Source organism: Dendropsophus ebraccatus, chromosome 1, assembly GCF_027789765.1.
Source record: "Dendropsophus ebraccatus isolate aDenEbr1 chromosome 1, aDenEbr1.pat, whole genome shotgun sequence".
NCBI classification, from domain to species: Eukaryota; Metazoa; Chordata; class Amphibia; order Anura; family Hylidae; genus Dendropsophus; species Dendropsophus ebraccatus.
In genome coordinates this window covers 203,186,323-203,211,499 of record NC_091454.1, presented here as the reverse complement: position 1 = coordinate 203,211,499, position 25,177 = coordinate 203,186,323, and the positions used below count along the sequence as shown (strand labels likewise).

At 44.7% G+C, this 25,177-nt stretch overlaps 1 protein-coding gene across 4 annotated transcripts; it reads right to left on the bottom strand.

The window, feature by feature from the left end:
• Window positions 1-2,246: 2,246 nt before the first annotated feature.
• On the bottom strand, window positions 2,247-25,035 carry IKBKB (inhibitor of nuclear factor kappa B kinase subunit beta). Of its 4 annotated transcripts, none has more exons than XM_069944941.1 (22): window positions 24,889-25,035; window positions 19,390-19,512; window positions 19,222-19,316; window positions 19,002-19,119; window positions 18,244-18,313; window positions 18,078-18,166; window positions 17,136-17,225; window positions 16,824-16,948; window positions 16,516-16,623; window positions 15,057-15,186; window positions 14,543-14,737; window positions 12,720-12,834; window positions 11,146-11,269; window positions 10,849-11,018; window positions 9,791-9,852; window positions 6,844-6,953; window positions 6,704-6,753; window positions 6,523-6,622; window positions 5,588-5,735; window positions 4,779-4,867; window positions 3,728-3,821; window positions 2,247-2,905 (listed from the first exon to the last, which is right to left on the bottom strand). In XM_069944941.1, exons 1-22 carry the CDS (start codon window positions 24,898-24,900, stop codon window positions 2,837-2,839), a joined length of 2,286 nt encoding a protein of 761 aa, XP_069801042.1. In that variant the 5' UTR covers window positions 24,901-25,035; the 3' UTR covers window positions 2,247-2,836. The 4 variants fall into 4 exon arrangements, with proteins under 4 accessions (XP_069801042.1, XP_069801048.1, XP_069801053.1 ...); XM_069944947.1 differs by having other exon boundaries at window positions 3,728-3,818; XM_069944952.1 differs by having other exon boundaries at window positions 10,867-11,018.
• Between the last annotated feature and the right edge of the window lie 142 nt (window positions 25,036-25,177).

Genomic DNA, 25,177 nt, shown 5'->3' with positions numbered 1-25,177 from the left:
GTAAGCCAAAGCCAGGACTGGATTTAAAAAGATGGGAAATCTCAGTCTTTCCTTTATTACCTGTTCTCTGTTTATAGTCCATTCCTGGCTTTGGCTCAAAAAGTCTGGCAGATAATCTACTGGTGTAAAATATGGCCCTAATGGTGCGTTTACACAGAAAGATTATCTGACAAATTATCTGCCAAAGATTTGAAGCCAAAGCCAGGAATGGATTTGAAAAGAGGAGAAATCTCAGGCTTTCCTTTACAACCTGATCTCTGTTTATAGTCTGTTTCTGGCTTTGGCTTCAAATCTTTGTCAGATAATCTTTCTGTGTAAATAGACCCTAAGGAATTCTTGTGGAAAAGCCGCAGATTCCGAATACCTGGTTTGCAGACAAATCTAACCTTCTGCTAGCCCCCTATAGTGCATGGTCGTCCTTGGGGCCGTTCCTGTGCAGTTGTAATGAAGTGCTCTGTCCGGACCTCTGATCTGGACCACCCGCTCCATTGCTAATCATTAGCCGGGGCATGCTGGGCGCGGAGCAGTGCTCCAAACGGCCGTACCGGCGGAGAACTACATTACAACTGCACAGGAAAGGCGCTGAGGATGAAGGTAAGAGACATAGCTTCATCCCCAGTGCACTGTAGGGAGATAGAAGCAGGTTAGATTCATTCTGCTCTAATACCAGATGAGGTTTAGTCCCTACAGTCATGGAGTCAGCACAGCAGTGGCTATTTTTGCCTTACGTTCCTCAGGGCTCCACTGCTCACAGATGATGGTAGAAGATCACAGCAGGGTATTTAAAGCACAGATCTGGTGGTATGTAACACTTCATATAGGAGGTAAGGTGGTACATTCGCTTTACAATCAGTAGATAGTGATTGTGATGTCAGAGCTAGTTACTATGATTGATAGTGATGGTGTTTATGTCGTTTTCTTACTATGTAATCCATCACAGAAACCAGAAAATCAAGCCGTCTGACATTCTGAGACCTGAGACTTCAAGCAGTCATTTTTAAAGGAGACAAATGCTATGCATTCCAGTCCCTGACTCGGACTTCACTCAGCTTTTTTAGACTCCTAAATGGCAAAGCTGCTTAGTTGTACAGTGATAAAACCCCACTCCTCATGAATAGTGCAGCTTCTATGTGTCTCCATGGTAACAGACTACAAGAAGTAGCGTAGTCTGATCCTCCAGTTGTACTCTCCTCCATCTTACCGCTTGTATCTCTGTTAGCAAAAAGTGGTCAGGATTTGCTTGTCGTCTGTAACCGCAGCACTCTATAGGAGCTGTATACTTAAAACGGCAGGAGCATGTAGACTGAGAATAATCATAAAGCTGCTCAATTTATTTTTGTTAAACACTTTAGCACAATTTAAGAATAGAATTTCAAAGGTGAAAGTCGCCTTTAAGACCTGGATAATTATTCAGGACGTCCTCTGGCTCAGCATAGTGTATTGGTCTTGATGGAAGACTGCACAGCTAGAATGTTCTACATAAAGACCTGCAGACACCATGGGGATACTGGTCACACTGTAACTTATTTAGAGTTACAAGGTAGTTACAAACTAGTGAAAAACTTCTCATAAAACAAAGTTAATCATTTGCTTCGTGCTCTTTTTCTCTACTACTTTTTTATGAGCGAAGTATGACAATCGTTTCAAGGTTAAAGGGGTATTCCGCTCAAACATAAATTTTGATATGTTGCTGCCCATGGTGACACTAACAATTCCTTCCATACTTGTTATTATCTATTCAGTCTCCTTCCCCCAGTTCTTAGATGCTGTTATCAGCTGAAGACACAGAAATCTGTGTGTAAGCTTTTCTCCCCGTCTGCCCCTTCTCCCCCCTCCCTTCTGAGACAGCTAATTTAAAGAAGTCCCTGGCAGGCTGTATCTGTAACTTTTTAGCTTCCTTGTTATGCTGAGGTCAAGTTGCTGATGAACTTACTGTGATTATCCCTCCCGCCATTACAAAGTTGCAGTCAGGGACTTGTTTACATTAGCCATCTCAGAAGGGAGGGGGGAGCGATGGAGAGAAAAGCTCACACCCTGTTTTTTATGTCTTTAGCAGAAAGCAGCAGCTCAGAAATGGGAAAAGGAGACTAAATAGATAATGACAAGTATGGAAGGAATTGTTAGTCTCACCATGGGCAGCAACATGTCAAAAATTATGTTTGAGCAGAATACTCCTTTAAGCATGAACAAATAACTACCAGCGACATTCACGTTCCTATCTAGGTAATGGATGAATGAACACACAATTACAATATAATAAAATACATTTATTTCACCACACATCATAAGCAAAAAAAAAATTATTTATAATATGAACTGTTCAGCCAGTACAAAAAATACTCTTAAAAAAAATTTACGTTTTTAAAAACTTAACTCATCAAAAAGCTCAATGTGCTTTAAAATGGCTTTGTTTCTGTATATAGTATACAGTCAATTTATAAAGGTATAGCTGGCTCTGATCTAGTAACTTGCAGTATCACTAGCGGCCTGTAGGTGACACTATACCTGTTTCTAACTTCTCTGTAAGCAATGACAACAGCGCCCTCTACCAGGAGTTTCTGGTATTTCACCTTTGTGCTTTGAGAAGCCATTTTCTTTGAAGCGTACGCGTCACTTTAAAAACCAAGTGTTCTAGTGATCTGTCGGGAGACGACTCAAAACGTTTCATTACTCTTAAAACACATTTTTAAAGTGACAGTGCCCTTTTAAATTAAAACAAGCCCAGTCTTAATGAACGGTTATAATGGGTTTGGCCAAAACGCAGCTGAATATGAAATCCTATCGAGTTGAAGGCACCATCGTCACGTCCTAATCCTCCATTATTTACACGTCAGGTTCACGTTGCTGGTATCTGACAGACCCCTGACTCCTCTTCTTGTGGGGGCAGCCAAGACCAGTCTAGTGACTGTGGAAAAGAGAAGCAGAGATTGTATGACCACCAAGAGTCAATGCATTATACACAGAGGCATGAACATAGTGGTTGCTACAGGGTGCACCACCTGAGAGGCCATGGAGATTAGGGAATTGGTTAGTCAGAGGTGACTGCTGTCAGCCACCTAAAGTACCACAATGTCACCTCCCTAGGACTGGAACAGGATGTTGAACATAGTAAGGGTGGTATAACACAGGCAGATGGGGGCCCGATAATAACTGTAAACAAGCTCCGATCTTACTGGGCCTATTACACGGCTCGATAATCGCTTAACAAGGGCTGCATGGACATAGTTACCGATGTCCTTGCAGCCCTTGCTTAAACTCTATACATTACCGCACCGCTGTTACACGTAGCAATGAGCGGCGGCGCCTGACAATTATAGGTTCGAACCTATATCAACGATCAGCCAATAATCGTTGTCATCGGCTGATCGTTGTGTTTATTACACGGAGCGATAATCGGCCAGATAGGGCTGATTCGGACGATTATTGTTCCATGTAATAGGGCCCTAAAGCAGATACCAGAAAGTGAGGAAATGAATGAGCACAGGTCATGCAACCACACTAACACCAACACGTTTTGGGCATTGATGGCCCTTGGTACCCAAATCCCCCTGCTATTAGCTTGTGCCTGTGCTGGGCATCGGACCACAATACAGATCACTTGTATACAATATCCTTCCTGCTGTGTGTGATGCATTGATGCTGCCCTCCTCTGCTGCATGTGGCCAGGTGGACGCATTGTGTTACCCTTATCGCTGTCAGCCATTGGTGGCGGTCACACAGTACTTACCATTAGACTGGTGTCTTGTTCCGTCATTAAACTCTTCATGGAAACCTCCAGCTGTCCACACAGACTCTGAGACTCAGACAGAAGGTCTTCACTACTACAAGGAATGATCACAATTACTGTACAATATACAGTATACTCTATATATAGCATGGCGTATAGCACTATGTAGTTGCACCTGCTGCCGGAAGATCGGGTAATCATGCCGGATGAGTCCTATGCATGAGCCCAGCTGAATCAGAAGAGAAACTCACCTGGTATGGACAGATCCATTGTTATCCGATTAAGAAAGGCTGCACAATGACAGGTACGCTTTATAGGAAACCAATCACTATAAAATCCCCCCTGCAGCTATAACCATATTACTATAGGGACCCCAGCACTGTTTTCAGTCATATAAGTAATCGCTATGAGCGTTACTTATATGGCCAAAAACGCACTCCGTAAATCCTACCCATGTAGTCATCGGGGGGGTCCTCAGCTGCTAACTAGTCATGGTTGGCTGGTAATATCTGGATGAACACCTCAATGCCCATAGGTAGGATTTACAGAGTGCGTTTTCGGGCCATATAAGTAACACTCATATAGCTGGAAACAGTGCTTGGGATTATACAGCAATGTATTTATAGCTGCAGGGGCCATTTCATAGTCATTGGTTCCATTCAAACTAAATGATTGACAGGGAGCCCAGAGAAATCATTGCCTCCTCCATCACTACTTGATCTCTTTGATGTCCACTAATAAAGGTACAATAGAGAACCCACCTATATGGGAGTCTCTCCCCCTATCCATGCTGGATTTCAGCACCAGAAAGTTCTGGAGATAGGATGCTGCCAGAAGAATCTAGAAGCATCTTATTCCACTCTTCCCATTAAGAATAAATGTACACTTGGAGAAGCTAAGCATGCATGTATGTATGTGGGGAGGATGGGACTACTTAGCACTGATGAAACAACTAGTGAAGGTGTAAGACCCTCATAACATCAGGAAGTGTATAAGCTTTATAAGCTGTTGAATGTCGGATTAGTTCTGCTTTACACTCACAGTCACATACCTCTTCTTTACGTAATCCTGGCTTATACTTAGTGGTAGGGCGGCAGGCTGCGGCAGTGGTGGAGCACTTACAGGTCCCCGCACTTTGCTCTGAGCGGAAAATAATAGAAAAAAAAAAAGTCACCAAAAAGGGAAAATCACAACTTAAAGTGACACTGTCACCCCCTTTTTGCATTCTGACTTCTCTACTCCGGTGTAAAGGGTAAATTTAGCAGTTTTCATACCTTATTTTATATCATGGTGCTAGTTCCAGTAAAAAGTGATCTTTTATCATCTGCAGATTCTGCTATCTGGGTGGGGCTTCACAGCTGAAGCGCCACTTAGCCCCACCTACGATGCCACCATTGGCCCCGCCCCGTGACGTCATCGCCACAGAAGCCCCATCCCCTCTGCGGCCATTGGTATGGGCCGACCTAGAGGGGGTGGGGCCTAGACCTTTAGGCTGGCCTGTTCCAATGGTCGTTGAGGGGCGGGGCCTATGCACCGATGACGTCACAGGCGGGGCTAAGTGGCGCTTCGCCTTTGAAGCCCTGCCCAGATAGCACAATCCGCAGATGATAAAACATCATTTTCTACTTGAACAAGCGCCATGACGTAGGATATAAAATAAGGTATGAAAACTGCTAAATTTACCCATTACACCTGTGTAGAGATGTCATAATGTCACTTTAAAGGGTAGATGAAGCAGTGTTCTACTGTGGCCAGGGTTTTTTCTGTACTAATATGATCCATTAGATGTCTCAGAACCATTTATAGGAGTATGGGACTGTATAAGAATGAACAGTAGCATATAAGTATAGCAATGCTTACACAGGCAATTCTCAGCAGGTCCCACAGCTCCTGCTGCCTCTTCTCTTGCCTCTTTACCACCATCTTCTCATCTTCTCTCATGAGGGTCATGACTTCCTTCAAACGTGGGGCGAGATCCAAGGCTTTCCTCTTGCAAGCAACTGTCTTGCTGCAAAGAACAAAAAAAAAACATGCAAAAATAGTGTAAGTAAGGAGGGAGTGTAAGTAGCGCAGAGAATAGGAAGACTTAAGGTGTCACTGTCACCTTTTTTTTTTTTTTTTTTTTTTTGCAGAAATCAATAGCCCAGGCGATTTTAAGAAACTTTGTACTTGGGTTTTTTATGCTATTATCTACATTCAAAAATACTTTACCCAGGTCCACCCCCCCCCCCCCTCCTCTCTCTCATTCACTGCTCATTATCAGGAAATCTCGACTCTTTTACACAGTCGGGCCCTGTCTGTTCTATGGAGAGGGGAGGGGGGAGATTAGTCAGCAGCAGAGAGCAGAGAACAAAGGATTATACAGCGGAAATTGTGTAAAAGCGGTATTCAGAGGTCAGTGCTGACTTCAGGAGGAGATAGCCCAGTGATGTAGCTGTAAATTAACTCTTTGTTGTCTTTGTTTTGGTGCCCCATCTTCCTCCACCCCTCCCCTCTCCATAGAGAACAATTAAGATGGGGGGGAAAGCTTTAAACTGCTTTTTCATAATAAAAAAGGATTTTTCAGCTAATAAACCTAATTGCAAAGTTTCTTAAAATCGCCTATACTATTGATTTCTGCAAAAAAAAATTAAACGACAGGTACACTTTAAAGGAGAATACACTACAAATAAGGCAAGGGAGAAGGATACTGCACGGTAAGGATCTGTATACCTCCAGTATAGTATAGCTCTAATGTACATCACTGTATAGGTATACATAGGGATACGTCGCCCATAGGCTCTGCACACATGTACCTTAGCTGATCATATATTAACCCAACTCTCTTCTCAAAGCTCTGGATTGCCTGTAGAAGTAGTCGTACCATCTCTTGGCTGTCCCCTCCTGTCCTCTGATCTGTAACAAAATAGACATGTAATACAAAATAAGAACAAGATCCTGCAGTATAGAGAAAGGCTTGTAGAGTGCTGTAGTTACCTCTCGGCCGCTCTCGCAGTCTCCGGTACAGATCTTTCGCTTGCTCCTCGCTGTATAATAAAGCACAGAGCATCCTATATAACCCAAGTAACTTGGACTACAGATATGAGCATCAGTCAGACTGTGCAGCGCTCACTTACATATCATCGAGTGTCCCCCGACTCTTTCTGCCCAGAGGGTTCCTCTGCAGATCCACGCTGTCTGTCTGGAGAGCCATCATCTTCTCCACTAAATGCTGCACCTCCTGCTCCTGTACAGGACAGGATAACTATGACTACATGCACTTCATTCATGACAGCAGAGTAACAATGCACTTTTTACGTAAATACTATCTTATAGCAGAGCTCACAATGCCATTCATACATATCCATTAAAGGGGAACTCCACTAAAAAAAAGATTTAACCCTGTTCAGTCCCCACCCATAATCTAAGCTTGTTTGTAATAGGTTATTCTACATGAATTGGTCCGTTTGTCTGCAGCACATCCTCCACTCACACCCTGAAGCTACTAAAAATCATCACTTCCTGGTCCACTCTGTCTCCACTCCTCTGTGCTCCCCCTCCCTTCTGAGACCAAAGTCACATGACCTCAGTTTTTTCTGTTGCCAGGCAAGCTGTAACAACTAATCTGTAACCCGGACCATCACACCAATCAGTGAGTACCTGGACAAGGGGCAACAGAATAGTGACAGCCTCCTGAGAAGTATAGGGTAAAGGAAACACAGTTGTTAAATCTCTTTCTTTCTAATCTATGTAGACAGATTGACAGACAGATATTCTGTTTAGGGTGCGTTCACACCTACAGGACCCGCAGCAGATCTGCAGCAGATTCGCAGCAGACTTGATGGTGCAGATTTGATGCTGTGTTTAGTTATTTAAATGAAATCTGCTGTGGATCTGCTGCTGGAAGTGTGAACGTACCCTTACAGTGTAAAGCAGAAGCAGACTGAGCCAGCGATTAGGAGATACAAGATGAGTCGGATACTTGGCAGTTGGCTCTGAGGTGCAATGTATGCTGGGAAATGTAGATTCCCGACTGGCATCATCTTGGATACGGACCAGCTTTTAGAAAAACGTCTAACTCAGGAACAGCAGCAGCTGGAAAGACGGGAGACGGCTCAAAATAATCAGTAAGATCAGCTAGTTTCACCTTTTTACCTTTAACCTCTTAGAAAACCAGTCTATTTGGTGCCTTCCCACCTGTAATGTCTGATAAAACCTTACTTAAAGCGTTTTTGTTTTTTTTTTTGCTTTAACACTAATGGCAGAAGAATTGCAATTGTTATGGGGCAGCCGGATTACTACAGCATCAAGATGTTGTGCGAACCAACACACACAACATCCTAGTCCTTTTTGGCATCTTAACCCAGTGAGGCAGCAGAACCCAGGAGGGCTCTCCTTAATGTATGGAACATCGGACATGCAAGAACTGCCCAGGCCATCAGTGCCAGTGGTGCCCTGTGCAACCATACAAATGAAATGGAAGCACCTCAGGAGTGCTGTCATATTGACTGTGTGTTTCAAATTACAAGTTATATAGTTTATAGTGTGCACTGAGAACCAAGCACCCTGACACACTGATGATTAAGGTGGATTTCCTTTATTTAAAGATGGCAGCCAGTATATATGTCCTGGGGGCAGTGTTCTTCTGCTGAGGCTCATGTCTGCACTTCATTGGCTGAGGTATGAAAAGACTTACTTACATAAAACTTTAAGGCATGTAAACATCTCTACTAGTGTATGAGGTCAGTGCCATATTGTAATGGCTTCACTAAATATACAAAATATGACATCCTTATACATGTTATAGCTGACTCTCTTGACTACAGTCCTTTGAGGCCTACTTCAGCTAAGTGGTGTTTACACCAGTGATTTTGAACCTTTTTTGAGCCGCGGCACACTTTTTATACTTAAAAAAATCCCAGGGCACACCACCAACCAAAACGGCACAAAATGACACTAAAACAGTACATATTATACATATAGTTATTAATATAGATTCTAAATGTATTTATACTCACTCAGTGTGAAACCTGGGCCTGTTTTCTTCTCCCCCCTGTGCTTCTCTCCACCATACTTCTCCCCCCTGCTTCTCTCCTGTGCTTCTCTCCCCCATGCTTCTCTCCACCATACTTCTCCCCCATGCTTCTCTCCACCATGCTTCTCCCCCCTCCTTCTCACCTGTCCTTCTCTCCCCCATGCTTCTCTCCTGTGCTTCTCTCCCGCATACTTCTCCCCCCTACTTCTCTCCTGTGCTCCTCTCCACCATACTTCCCCCCCCCTGCTTCTCTCCTGTGCTTCTCTCCCCCCAGCTTCTCTCCTGTGCTTCTCTCCACCATACTTCTCCCCCCTGCTTCTCTCCTGTGCTTCTCTCCACCATACTTCTCCCCCCTGCTTCTCTCCTGTGCTTCTCTCCCCCCTGCTTCTCTCCACCATACTTCTCCCCCCTGCGCTTCTCTCCCCCATGCTTCTCCCCCCTGCTTCTCTCCACCATACTTCTCCCCCCTGCTTCTCTCCTGTGCTTCTCTCCACATACTTCTCCCCCCTGCTTCTCTCCTGTGCTTCTCTCCCCCATGCTTCTCTCCTGTGCTTCTCTCCCCCATGCTTATCTCCTGTGCTTCTCTCCACCATACTTATCTCCTGTGCTTCTCTCCACCATACTTCTCCCCCCTGTTTCTCTCCTGTGCTTCTCTCCCCCATGCTTCTCTCCTGTGCTTCTCTCCACCAAACTTCTCTCCCCCCTGCTTCTCTCTGCTGTTTATCTCCCCCATCCCCAGGTTTCTCTCCCCCCCTTCCTCCTCACCTCCTCCGAGATGGTCGCCGCTGCTGTCCGCCTCACCTACTGGCCGCCCGTAGGGCCCAGACGTGCTCCTCCAATCAGCGGAGACCGGGAGCGTGGTGCGCTGCGGCACGCAACCGCCCACATTATAATCGGCCACTTATCGCTGCGCATTGCCGGGGAACAAAACATAGGGGCACTATAGTTTGGGGAACTTTCCCCGCGGCACACCCGACCATGTGTCGCGGCACACTGGTTGAAAATCACTGGTCTACACCATCCAATCTGAGATAAAAGATGTTACTCACTCTGCCGCACTCTTTTACTGCCTGTTCCATCTCTTTCCATGTTGAAAGCAGCTTTTCAGAAGCTAAAAAGAGACAAGTGTACAGGGTTACGCCAGCCACATGATATATTTGCATTTTGCCAACAGCTATGTTCCTGTATTCTCAATAAATATGCATGCTGAGATTAGCATAGGGAATGAAAAATCCCCTGATCCCCTAGGGCAGTGTTTTCACAACCTGTATCAATCCCTCTGATGCAAAACTACAACTCTCTGCATGCACTGGCAACCTGGGATATGCTGAGAGTTGTAGTCATCTAACAGTTGGAGTACTCTATCATGGAATCCATCATACCAACAGCAGATGGTGCAGTATTATAGCACAACCCCCACACGCATAGGGCTTTCGCACTGACAATAGCAAACAAAATGTGCATTAAGAAAATTTTCTTGTTCCAGATATAAAGTATATGTTTTACTGCTTAGAATTCATTGTTATGCTTTTACTTGGTAGTTGTTCCACTAACATTTCAGTTGTTTCTGCCACCTGCAGTACCGCTTTTCACCACTGCAAGAGACAGATTCTTTTCATAGACATAAATGCAACAGCGCCCCCATCCCTGATAGAAGTGGCCAGCTGAAATGTTTATCAGACTATAAGGAGAGAGCAGACTACAGTTATAGGAATGAGTCCCTCTAATGGTGCGTTTACACAATGCGATAATTCGCCCAATCAATCGTTTAACGATTTTGAAGAAACGATTTGGCTTTTATAACGATCAGCATTTAGACGAATAAATAGTTAGAAAAATCGTAAAATAATTCGTAAGAAAAATCATTATTGCGATCGTTTTTAAGATCGCTTAAGCCTATCTCACACATAGGGTGAATCTTTAAAAGACTGTTTACATGAAGCGATCTGCGAATTTTTAGAGAACGACTGACGATTTGTGAACATGTTGAAAGATCAAAATGAACGATTTTTCGCTCGTCGCTTGCTGTGTTTACACGGAACGATTATCGCTCAAATGCGATCGTTATTGCGAAAATTCGAACGATAATGGTTCCGTGTAAACGCACCATAACAAGAGAACATACTGATTCCAAACTCCATCTGCTCGCTGTATTTTTCCAGGTCGATCTGGATGCTGCTCCGGAAAAAATCCAGCTTGGCCTTCAGCTGCTCGCACTCTGAGGTCATCAGGTTCTTCTTTTTGGACAGTTCAGTGTTGTATCGCAGCAGGTTCACCCTGAAATATAAAATAATAACTGCGACATTACATAATCCAGACAGTCTGATAATTCTCCCACTGTTTGCAGTACAGAACTGCTATAATGCTATAAGACTAGAATGTCAGCTAATCCAGCCTCACTCACATGGTAGCACGCTGCCCCATCTGCAGCCGGGCACAATCCTCCTTCAATGTGCGTATTGTCTGCCATATCTGTCCCCACACCCTTCGGAGATGAACATATGTCAAAGGATGCTTGGGGTCCTGCACTGGAAAGGAAGGGCAAAAACAATATTTTGCTGTTAAAAAAGAGAAAGCAATATTCCTTAAGGTGCCTTCACACGTACCGGATCAGCAGCGGATTTTTACGCTGCGAATTTGCAGCGAATTCTGCTGCGGATCCGGTCCCATTCATCCCTGTGATAGCACAAACTCGCAGCGAGATTGACATCTCGCTGCCAGTATGTGCTTTAACCCCCTGCTGCCCGCTGCCCCCATCTGCCCCGCCGCCTGCAGTCTGCATCTCGCCCGCCCGATCGCCGTACCCCCCGCAGCCTGATCACACAAACCCACCGATCGGGCTGCGGGGGTACGGCAATCAGGCGGGCGGGCGAGATGCGGACTGCAGGCGGCGGGGCAGATGGGGGCGGCGGAGATGTTGGCTGCGGGGCAGCGGGCAGCAGGGGGTTAAAGGGCATACTGGCAGCGAGATGTCTTTCTAACTGCAAGTTTGTGCTATCATAGGGATGAATGGGACCGGATACGGTACGTGTGAAGGCGCCCTAAATGTGTACCTGTCACTTAAAAAAAAAAAAAACTTTGACATGTCAAAAGTTCAGATTGGTCAGGATGTGAGAGTTCTCTATCTGCCCATGATAATACTAATAATTCATTCGATACTTGTTATTATCTATTCAGTCTCCTTCCCCCAGTTCAGAGCTGTTGCTTTCTGATAAAGACATAAAAATCTGTGTGTGAGCCTCTCTCTCTGTCTCCCCCTCCCTTCTGAGACAGCTGATGTAAACAAGTCCCTGACTGGCTTTATCGGCAACACTGTAGCCTATTTGTAATGCCGGGAGGGTTAATCACAGTGAGTTCATTAGCAACTTGACCCCAAATTAACCCTCCCAGCATTACTAAGAAAATACAAAGTTGCAGCTTCAGCCAGTCAAAGACTTGTTTACATCAGCTGTCTCAGAAGGGAGGGGGGAGGAGTGGGAGATGGAGAGAAAAGCTCACACACAAATTTTTGTGTCTTCAGCAGAAAGCAGCAGGTTAGAACTGGGGGAAGGAGACTGAATAGATAATACCAAGTATGGAAAGAATTGTTAGTTTGAGCGGAATACCCCTTTAATGGTAATGCATACAACAGATACCATAGCAGCTGCCTATTTGTCACTGTAACTGTTCCCCAACTCGTGGCTCTTCAGCTACTGCAAAACTACAATTCCCATCATGCCCTGAAGGCCTAATGCTTTCTAGTCGTGCACCACTCAGTGTATATAGGAGATATTCTCTACTGGAAACAATACTTAATACATAATAGAGGTTTTTCAGTTGGATTCCAAGAGGAAAAGCCCATGATATAAAATAGGAGAAGGTGCCATGCTTCTTACTGGGGGCCCTATAAGGCCCCTGCCCCATACAGTCATACTGCAGCCATGTGCATGAGGCCTAACCGGGTTGGTGCCATTTCTCCTGCTGTAAAAGAATACTTACAAACAAATGCGACGCCTTCAGGATGGGGACGAAGCGAAATCTGGGGCTCATACACCGTTTTCCGATTATCAAAGAGAAATATGAGGTCACTCTCTACTTGGCGGCCATCATTGATCTGAGACAAAGAATAAAACGGCAGGAATTAGAACTGACCAATGTAAAGTGCAATTCCCATTATTGGTCCGAGACTCAGATGAAGACTGGCCTGGCAATAAGCAACTTATGCCTCCTGCATTCCCATAGCTATGAATGGGCAAGCGGAGAAGACTGGTTTCCAGGCAGCTCATGACATACACTTCTTGAGACCTGAAGTGGTGAAGGAGCCATCAACATGAAGCCCCCTACAAAGATCCGTCAGCAATTAATTTTATTGTTTAAATGCATCTTATATCATCATCATAAAAAATTAAAAATTTACCAATTTCTGTCTATATTTCCTGAGTAAATCTATGTGTCACCATGGTAACAACCTACATACCCCCCCCCCCATAGAAAACCTCTACTGCTCTGTACAGTTCCTGTCATGGCCAGAGGTGGCAGCAGAGAGCACTGTGTCAGACTTGAAAGAATACACCACTTCCTGCAGGACATACGGCAGCTGAAAAGTACTGGAAGACTGGAAATTTTTAAATACAAGTATATATAAAACTTTCTTGCACCAGCTGATTTCAAAGAAAAAAAAAATCGCTGGAGTGCCCCTTTAATTGTTATTTTAGATCCACTAAAGCAATAAGAAATGGCTACAATGTTATACCTGCAGAGGTCTTCCCTGTTTTCGCTCATATTTACCTGCTCTGGATGTCTAAATTTATGTTCTCTGTGTCCTCTCTGACAATGTCCCTCTTTCCTCTTCTCGTTTTGTAGACACAGGAAATCTCCTCTCTGGGGGCCCCCTGGAGACATCATCTGCATCATCTCCATGCACCTGTGCTTCTTCCATAGACTTACATATATCCCTGAGCCTAGGTTTCTGTAATATGAAAAGTTCTAGTTCGATCTCTGCTTGCTGTCAGTGAATGCAGTCATATGTACCCGTCTATGTCACAGCTCTGTATATTGTAAGTGTTATGGATGTTCTTAGAGTCTGGATGGAACTAAAATGGTTTCATTCCCAGTCAGCAAGCAGAGATCTAAACCTACACTACACCCCCAGCAAACAGATTCCTGTAATGCAGCACATAGCTACACCATGCGCGCGTCAGCTCTGCTACATCATCAGCTAGTATGGAATACATACTGGGGTAATGTGATGCAGAATCAGTGAAAAAAAAAACAGTCCTGTGGTTACTGTGCAATAGTAATGACAGCAGTGGGCATGAAAGAAAGCTGAGGGGGCGAGTACACAAATGGACCAATCAGGGAGATGCAGTTTCCTAAAAATTCCAAGAAAAATTTCTAAGGAATGGCAGCAGCTAGAAAGACAGGAGACAGCTTAAAATATTCAGGGGGACTTGGTGAGTAAGACCAGCTAGCATTTCAATTCTTAACCGCTTTTCATCAGACAAGTCAAAAGTTACTGATTGCTCCGGGTCTCACTCCTGAGAACCGCTACATTCCTTAAACACAGCCAGGGGGAATTTAGGCCAGTGCACTTGGACAACAGGGAGATCCGACTTGTTTGCTCCATAAACTCTAGTGAAACTGGATTTGATTGACAGCCAAGGAGAGAAGAGCGTTGCTGTTCACTCTCCCAGCTAAACTTCAGGATCACAGAGTCTCAGGAGCGATATGTAAGGATATGTAGGACATGTAAGACGTTACAGCAAATGACAGCAAGGTGTTAATATTACGGCTGACTAGAGTGAATAGGTGCATATTCTCACCATGTTGTCGGACACGTATTGTATGAGCGGCTGGTGGGGATTTAAGGCCAGGCCTGATGCTTGTATTAACTCCTGATCCTCCTCTGGTATTGCAGTATCTTGCTGCAGGCGGCTCTTCAGAGACTGCAGGGTCTCACCTTCCGTCACTGGGTATGTGTGTACCCGACCGGTCACCATGTTCAGCACCGTCAGCAGCTGCCGACAAATGTACAAAGAGAACAATGGTAGGCTGTAAAAATCATGTAACATATATAATAACAGGATCTTGTTATCTGCTGACAAGTGTAATACAGGGGTAGGGAGCTAAAGCTTTGGCTGTCCAGTCATGATGGGAGTTGTAGTTCTGCAACAGCTGGAGAGCCAAGGTTCCCTACCCCTGGTGTAATAGGATGTCTAGCATTCCCTATGGCGGGGTAGATAACTAGACCATGTCAGATTTCTTCCTATCCTCTAAAAGTGACACCAGATCCAGTTGGGGATCTTCCCATCCCAGATTTTTGTGATGTTGACTTACCTTAAGGCTAAGAATGGCGTCCAGTGCCTGAAAGCAGCCGATTTCTGGATTCTGTGGATCTGTGCCCCTTTGCCTTGGGTGCCACATTAGCATACACTGTAGCCAGCGCTCTAATTTACCAGCCAAGATCCTAAGGCAAAGACAACAACATTACCATCTATACCTCAAGAGGAGAAATGGACACCTAAGATTACTTCTGTAGTCAGTGCAAATAACCAGAGATACAAGAAATCTACTACTCATGTGCAAAGGGGAAATCTCAGCCTGCAACGCCATCCCGGAACAGCCATTCACCTAAAAAGGTCCAATCTGTGCTGACTGATTTCTTTCTTTACCTACGTATCGGAGCGAGGTTATGCATGCATGATACAAGTTTAGCTTTCTGAAGCCGCTGCAAGAAGTAGCATAGGAGGTTACTGCTTACAGCTCCTATTACACATAAAGCCTAGCAATACACCCCTCAATGGCTGAGGTGAGACAATGCCTTTAAAGGCATCAGCTAGTGCCAGAGATTTGTAATTGACTTAAAAAAAAAAAATCTCCAGTCTTCCGGTACTCATCAGCTGCTGTATGTCCTGCAGGAAGTGGTGTATTCTTTCCAGTCTGACACAGTGCTCTCTGCTGCCACCTCTATCCGTGTCATGAATTGTCCAGAGCAGTAGCAAATCCCCATAGGCATTAGTTTTTTTGGGTGAACTATCCCTTTAAGGAATTAATATACTATTAGTTTGCCAAGAGAAACTCTAATAAGTGTGCCTATCCAAAATCAATATTGAGGCCATGTTCACATGCTGTAAAACAGCAGCCGTTCTGTGAGCCGCACTTTACATTGTCTGCACAGTCTATTTTGTGTGGCTGCTATTCAATGAGTAGTGGCCACACAAAATAGACATGTGAGTTTTCTGTGCGGCCGCATGGAATCCTGTCTGGAGTGTGTACAGTGTGTATACAGTCTGGCCCGGAATCCATAGAGGTTAATGCGATCAGCTGATGAACGCACATACATCCGACTCAAGCAGGCTGGAGCCACGCTCATCTCTAATAGATACCAGTGTGTCCGTGCTATATTTGGCTTATTTTATTATGTGTGAAGTCCCATAAGTCATCAAACTGTAAATGGTTTTTGAAAAAAGAAGTGTTCTATAACACTGTACATATATTTACATATGTCCCGCGGCTCCTATAAAAGAGGAACATTCCTATTACTGTAAGAGTTATAGAAGTATTTCCAGTAACATGAACGCCACACACACACCACCATCCTCTCAGTGCACACTGACTATATCAGTGCTTGGTGCTTCTGACAGCTATTACTATATATATATATATATATATATATATATATATATATATATATATATATATATATTATATATATATATATATAAAATTTGTGATCTCTCAATAGGGAATTTATAAGCTTCACTGGTGTAAATGACATGAGGAAAGCGTTTCTTACCCGCTGAGGTGATTGGGCATTGGCAGGACGCTTGAGAATTTTGGCAGCCCTGAGAGGTCCTCATACACCATGATGTGTTCATTACTCTTCTCACGTACCTTGTTGTGCCTGCACCCAGAGAACACACATATCACAGGTAAGAATACAGGGATAGAAAAGGATGTCAAGCAGTAAAGCAGTGATGGGGAAACTTTGTCCTTCCAGCTGTTGCGAAACTACAATTCCCATCATGGGAGTTGTAGTTTTGCAGCAGCTGGAGGGCCGTAGGTTCCCCATCCCTGCAGTAAAGTGATATACATGTGCCTCACCACTGCACCGGCTGCCAGTTAGGAAGAAAAGGCCGAAATCCTGTTATACACTCGAAGGCCAGTGTGCCGAAACTCCAGTAGTCTACAGTCACCGTGTACTTCTGCTGCTCCAGTAACTCCGGGGCCTGAGGCACATAAGACAGCAGAGAAACTGAGACAAGAACTACAAGGCAAAACTGAAACTGAAAGTAGATGGAAAAATGCCAGGCAGCTCCTGCCAAGGAAAATAAGATCATAGGATGTATCATAAGAGGCCTAGATAAATCCTGAACACGTGCAACACGTCCGCTGCCTGACTGCCTGACTACTCACCAGATACTGCAGGGTGCCCACAAAGGAGGTGCACAGGCTGCCCTGATCCAGCTCCTTGGCATATCCCAGATCGATTATCTTGTGGATGAACTGAGAAAAACATAGAAAGTTATAACCTAGATATTGATCGGCCACAAATGAACAATTAGTGTAATATAATTTAGCATCCCTAGAGGAGGGGGGGGGGGGGTGGAAGTTACATTTTATTTTTTTAAAACTTTACTTGTAACATAGTTAATAAGGTTGGGGAAAAAAATCATCAAGTTCAACCTACAAAAAGCCAACTGTATTGATCTAGATCAGATTGGGAACCTTTGGCCCTCTAGCTGTTGCAAAACTACTATTCCCATCATGCCTGGACAGCCGAAGGGATGTGAAGTTTTGATAGGAATTGATGGGAATCCTAGTATTGCAACAGCTGGAGTACCAAAGGTTCCCCATCCCTGATCTAGAGCACAGGTGTCAAACTCAGGCCCTCCAGCTGTTCCAAAACTACAATTCCCATCATGATAGGAATTGTAATTTTGGAGCAGCTAGTGGGCCTGAGCTTGACATCCCTGATCTAGAGGAAGGCAAAAAAACAAACATATGAGGCAGATGCCAATTGTACCATCACAGGGTGACAATTCCTTCCCGTCTCCAATCAGAATAATCCCTGGATCACATATAATCTAATGCCCATAACTTGTAATATTATATTTTTGAAGAAAAGCATATACTAGAGGTCACTGCTGTGATAGATTGCTGTAGCCCTCTAGTGCAGTGTATCCTGCCTATCCGCATAACACTGATGTACATGGCTAATGCTGCAGACACGGCGGGTACTCAGGCATACATGGCAGGCCTGGGGGAACTTCGGCTGCCGTGGAGTCCTGTCCACATATCCTACACCTGTTCTACCAATTACATTCTAGTCTGCTTTGCCTATAGTCCTTAGCTTACCCTGTGCTCTTCCTGCTGTAAGACAATGTTCTCCGGTTTCAAGTCTCTGTGTATGATCCGGTTCTCATGGAGATAGCGAAGAGCTGAGGCTGAAGGGAAAACAAAAGTATATATATATATATCTATCTATCTCAGCAGGTGATGTGTAATATGGAGCGATACTCACAGATATCGGACAGCAGGCTCAGGATGGGCCCTTCCTTCAGTCCGCAGCAGTTTTCATAGTGGTTTAGATGCTGCACAGAGAAGGCGGTAATTTTAGAGTACAAAGAAGAAGTCTTATATACAGTATAGAAATATATACACTATACGGGGAGATTTATCAAACTGGTGTAAAGTAGAGCTGGCCCAGTTGCCCCTAGCAACAAATCAGATTCCACTTTTCATTCCTCACAGACTCTTTGGAAAATGAAAGGTGGAATCTGGTTGGTTGCTAGGGGCAACTGAGCCAGTTTCACTTTACACCATGTTTGATAAATCTCCCCCTATAGGGTAGATTTATCAAACTGGTGTAAAGTAGAATTGTCTTAGTTGCCCCTAGCAACTAATCAGATTCCACCTTTCATTTTTCAAAGAATCTGTGAGGAATGTGGAATCTGACTGGTTGCTAGCGGCAACTGGGCCAGCTCTACTTTACACCAGTTTGATAAATCTCCCCCCTATATGGCCAAAAGTATGTGCACCCGACCATTAACCTACATGACCATGAGCATCAAAGGCCGTTTCATGACGGGTGAAAACCTCAGCACACCAGATGTTATATATTTAGAAACCAACGCTCCTAAACTGACGGCTCCCTAAACTACAACTCCCAGCATGCCCTGACAGCCGTGGGGGATGTAGCTTTGCAACAGCTTGGGAGCCACCAGTTGGGCAGCTTTGTAATAAACCATGATATAGTCAGTAGAAGAGTATATTTCGCACCTTCCGCAGATCACCTCCTAAGCAGAACTCCATAGCAAGCAATGGAAGATCGTTGGGTGCCAGCTTCTGCAGCCCCTCTGGGACCTCCCGGGCCGACACCACGTTCTTGTGATTTAATCTGTACCAAAAAATACCAACACAGCAGTAAACTACAGACGTCCTTACAGGAGACAGACAGGTGATAAGCCTCCATCTTGTCTCCATTTCACACAGTCCTTACTTCTTCATGATCTGTATTTCCAGGGACCATCTCTCCCGGTTCTTGGGGCTCAGCTCCTGCCGACATTGTTTAATGGCCACTTCCTCTTGCGTTTCCTGAGGAGACAGAAGAGATGGAGATCATCCTATGGCGATACACATATACAGGCACACAGGGGCTGCTCCTCACCTTGTTGAGCCAGCGGAGGACATAGCCGAAGCCTCCAGTGCCCAGCCGCTCCTTCATCTCCCAGGAACCACAGCTCTGGGTGTGTGCTGAGGGCGGCCAGCTGTTCCGACACGCGGGGACATCCTATGGGAGAGAAAGGAATATTATGGAATATTATGGAATTATGGAATATAATGGAATTATTCTTACAGCAGAATTGTATCTGAGAAGCTTCACATAATATACTGGACCTGCGAGGCCTCCCGTCCCTGCTCACACAGAAAAGCATAATCTGGGGGGGGGGGCTGTGTGGATGGCAGTGTTCTGGGGAGGGCTGGGCGGCTGGCAGGGTTCTGGGGAGGGCTGGGCGGCTGGCAGGGTTCTGGGGAGGGCTGGGCGGCTGGCAGGGTTCTGGGGAGGGCTGGGCGGCTGGCAGGGTTCTGGGGAGGGCTGGGCGGCTGGCAAGGTTCTGGGGAGGGCTGGGCGGCTGGCAGGGTTCTGGGGAGGGCTGGGCGGCTGGCAGGGTTCTGGGGAGGGCTGGGCGGCTGGCAGTGTTCTGGGGAGGGCTGGGCGGCTGGCAGTGTTCTGGGGAGGGCTGGGCGGCTGGCAGTGTTCTGGGGAGGGCTGAGTGACTGTCAGTGTACTGGGGGGCTCTATGGCTGGCAGTGTTCTGGGGAGGGCTATATGGCTGGCAGTGTTCTGGGGAGGGCTGTATGGCTGGCAGTGTTCTGGGGAGGGCTGTATGGCTGGCAGTGTTCTGGGGGGGCTGTATGGCTGGCAGTGCTCTGGGGGGCTGAGTGAATGTCAGTGTACTGGGGGGGGGGGGCTGTGCGGCTGGCAGTGTTCTGGGGAGGGCTGTATGGCTGGCAATGTTCTGGTAGGGCGGCTGTACAGCTTGCAGTGTTCTGGTGGGGGGCTGTACAGCTTGCAGTGTTCTGGTGGGGCGGCTGTACAGCTTGCAGTGTTCTGGTGGGGCGGCTGTACAGCTTGCAGTGTTTTGGTGGGGCGGCTGTACAGCTTGCAGTGTTTTGGTGGGGCGGCTGTACAGCTTGCAGTGTTCTGGGGGGGGGGGGGGCGGCTGTACAGCTTGCAATGTTCTGGGGGGGGGGGGGCTGTACAGCTTGCAATGTTCTGGGGGGGGGGGCGGCTGTACAGCTTGCAATGTTCTGGGGGGGGGGGCGGCTGTACAGCTTGCAGTGTTCGGGGGGGGGGGCTGTACAGCTGGCAGTGTGGGTACTATAATGTGATACTCGTCTGGGTCAGCTCTTCAGGGAACAAGGCCCCTCATATTCTAGAACATATGTAAATGTAGGGTATTTTACATGGGGCTGTTAGCGGGTGAACAGGACGATTATTACCCTGTGTAATATACCCAGTAATAGTTACAACCACTGATCAGTGGGATTGTGCGGCCCCCAGAATCACTGTCCATTGGTTGCACATTGCCCCATGTATACAGGGATGTGTGACTGACCATGATGTAAGTGACGGGCAGCATGAATGACTGTGCGGCTGTCACTCCCAATAACTGGGCTGTGTGACGTCTCCTGGCAATAAACCGCGGCCCATAACAGCGCTGGTATCAGGCGGCCATCTGATTAGGTAAACAGAGCCGAACCCTTTTATTAGGACTGCAGGTGGCACAGGGTGACAGCGCGGCTCCCACATGAGGAATGGCTGGGCACCTATGGAGATCAGTACAGCACTGACTACATGGTCCAAATGACACAACGGCCCAGATGTATCAATCTACCTGAATACACAACTCTATGGTTCTGCACACAGCAGCCAATCACAGCTCAGCTTTCATTTTACTACCGCTCGTTATGATAGGAAGCTGAACTGTGATTGGCTGCTGTGGGCAGAACCAGAGAGTTGTGTATTCTGGCAGATTATATATATGACAAAGACACAGTACAGAACAGTGTATACAGTCAGTAGAGAGTATATGGGCAGTACGGCACAGTGTATACAGTCAGTACAGAGTATATGGGCAGTACAGCACAGCGTATACAGTCAGGACAGAGTATGTGGGCAGTACAGCACAGTGTATACAGTCAGTACAGAGTATATGGGCAGTACAGCACAGTGTATACAGTCAGTACAGAGTATATGGGCAGTACGGCACAGTGTATACAGTCAGTACAGAGTATATGGGCAGTACAGCACAGCGTATACAGTCCGGACAGAGTATGTGGGCAGTACAGCACAGTGTATACAGTCAGTACAGAGTATATGGGCAGTACGGCACAGTGTATACAGTCAGTACAGAGTATATGGGCAGTACGGCACAGTGTATACAGTCAGTACAGAGTATATGGGCAGTACAGCACAGCGTATACAGTCAGGACAGAGTATGTGGGCAGTACAGCACAGTGTATACAGTCAGTACATAGTATATGGGCAGTACGGCACAGTGTATACAGTCAGTACAGAGTATATGGGCAGTACGGCACAATGTATACAGTCAGTACAGAGTATATGGGCAGTACGGCACAGTGTATACAGTAAGCACAGAGTATATGGGCAGTACAGCACATACAGTCAGTACAGAGTATATGGGCAGTACAGCATACACAGTGCAGTGTATATGGTGTATGACACGGACATACACAGTATAATGGACAGCACAGTGTCCTGTATACAGTTAGTACAATGTATGTGTGAAGAACAATGCACATGGACAGTACAGTATATACACTGTGCATAGAACAGTACAGTGTATATGGTCAGTACACTACATTGTATATATACAGTACAGTGTATATGGGCAGTACAGTACAGTGTATATATACAGTACAGTGTATATATACAGTGCATATGGTCAGTACAGTACAGTGTATTTATACAGTACAGTGCATATGGTCAGTACAGTACATGGTATATATACAGTACAGTGTATATGGGCAGTACAGTACATGGTATATATACAGTACAGTGTATATGGGCAGTACAGTACAGTGCATATGGGCAGTACAGTACAGTGTATATGGTCAGTACAGTGTATATGATCAGTACAGTGTATATAGTCAGCACAGTAGTCTATATGGTCAGTACAGTGTATATGATCAGTACAGTGTATATAGTCAGCACAGTAGTCTATATGGTCAGTACAGTACAGTGTATATATACAGGACAGTGTATATGGTCAGTACAGTACATTGTATGTAGTCAAGACAGTACAGTGTATATGGTCAGTACAGTACAGTGTATATGGTCAGTACAGTGTATATATACAGTACAGTGCATATGGTCAGTGCATTGTATATGGTCAGTACAGTGTATATAGTCAATACAGTACAGTGTATATGGTCAGTATTGTGTATATATACAGTACAGTGTATATGGTCAGTACAGTGTATATATACAGTACAGTGTATATGGTCAGTACAGTGTATATATACAGTACAGTGTATATGGTCAGTACAGTGTATATATACAGTACAGTGTGTATAGTCAATACAGTGTATATAGTCAGCACAGTACAGTGTATATGGTCAGTACAGTACAGTGTATATATACAGTACAGTGCATATAGTCAGTACATTGTATATGGTCAGTACAGTACATTGTATATGGTCAGTACATTACAGTATATATGGTCAGTACACTACAGTGTATATATACAGTACAGTGTATATGGTCAGTACAGTGTGTATGGTCAGTACAGTGTGTATGGTTAGGGCAGTACAGTGTAAATATACAGTACAGTGTATATGGTCAGTACAGTACAGTATATATACAGTACAGTGTATATGGTCAGCACAGTACAGTGCATATGGTCAGTGCAGTACAGTGTATATATACAGTACAGTGTGTATAGTCAATACAGTACAATGTATATGGTCAGTACAGTGTATATAGTCAGCACAGTACAGTGTATATGGTCAGCACAGTACAGTGTATATGGTCAGTACAGTACAGTGTATATATACAGGACAGTGTATATGGTCAGTACAGTGTATATGGTCAGTACAGTAAAGTGTATATATACAGTACAGTGTATATGGTCAGTACATTACAATGTATATATACAGTACAGTGTATATGGTCAGTACAGTACATTGTATATATACAGGACAGTATATATGGTCAGTACAGTACAGTGTATATGGTCAGTACATTGTATATGGTTAGTACAGTACAGTGTATATGGTCAGTACATTGTATATGGATAGGGCAGTACAGTGTATATATACAGTACAGTATATATGGTCAGTACAGTACAGTATATATACAGTACAGTGCATATGGTCAGTACAGTACAGTGTATATATACAGGACAGTGTATATGGTCAGTACAGTACATTGTATATATACAGTACAGTGTATATGGTCAGTACAGTACATTGTATATATACAGTACAGTGTATATGGTCAGTACAGTACATTGTATATATACAAGACAGAGTATATGGTCAGTACACTACAGTGTATATGGTCAGTACATTGTATATGGATAGGGCAGTACAGTACAGTGTATATATACAATACAGTGTATATGGTCAGTACAGTGTATATATAGAGTACAGTGTATATGGACAGTACAGTAAATTGTATATATACAGTAAAGTGTATATGGTCAGTACAGTACATTGTCTATATACAGTACAGTGTATATGGTCAGTACATTACATGGTAGATATACAGTACAGTGTATATGGTCAGTACAGTACATGGTAGATATACAGTACAGTGTATATGGGCAGTACAGTACATTGTATACATACAGTAAAGTGTATATGGTCAGTACAGTACATGGTATATATACAGGACAGTGTATATGGTCAGTACAGTACAGTGTATATGGTCAGTACAGTACATTGTATATATACAGTACAGTGTATATGGTCAGTACAGTACATGGTATATATACAGGACAGTGTATATGGTCAGTACAGTACAGTGTATATGGTCAGTACAGTACATTGTATATATACAGTACAGTGTATATGGTCAGTACAGTGTATATATACAGTACAGAGTATATGGTCAGTACAGTGTATATGGTCAGTACAGTACATTGTATATATACAGTACAGTGTATATGGTCAGTACAGTACAGTGTATATATACAGTACAGTGTATATGGTCAGTACAGTGTATATATACAGTACAGTGTATATGGTCAGTACAGTACATGGTATATATACAGTACAGTGTATATGGTCAGTACAGTGTGTATATATACAGTACAGTGTATATGGTCAGTACAGTGTGTATATATACAGTACAGTGTATATGGTCAGTACAGTGTGTATATATACAGTACAGTGTATATGGTCAGTACAGTGTGTATATATACAGTACAGTGTATATGGTCAGTACAGTGTGTATATATACAGTACAGTGTATATGGTCAGTACAGTGTGTATATATACAGTACAGTGTATATGGTCAGTACATTATATATGGATAGGGCAGTACATATGGGCAGGGCAGTGCAGTGTACGATCCATGTCCCTTGTGATAGAGGCCGCACAGCACCGAGTACACGGGTGGGGTCAGGCCTCGTCCTACCTGGTGGGTCATGAGCCGGGGTCACGTGGTGTGCTCGGTAATAGCGGGGCTGATAGAGGACGGAGGAGAGCAGTGCCGCGCCGCGCTCTGTGTACATCACACTTCCTCATTCACTTCCTGGTCTGACGTCATCGGGGGGCGTGTCCCCGTTTTAAAAAGACAGTAACGTTATAATGCGACCTCTTCTAGGTGTCAGCTGACCCTGGTATCAGACAACACTACAGCTCTGTCACGTGTGCCGCCTGCAGGCACTTCTGACTCCACCTCCCTAAACGTGTACTGCGCATGC

Bases quoted from the DNA above. Each gene is read 5' to 3' on its own strand.
- IKBKB (XM_069944941.1), bottom strand. The intron at 19,120-19,221 runs GTAAGGACTGTG...TTTTTGGTACAG, and splicing joins GAAATACAGATCATGAAGAA to ATTAAATCACAAGAACGTGG. The intron at 6,754-6,843 runs GTAAGTGAGCGC...TTTATTATACAG, and splicing joins CGGGGGACACTCGATGATAT to CGAGGAGCAAGCGAAAGATC.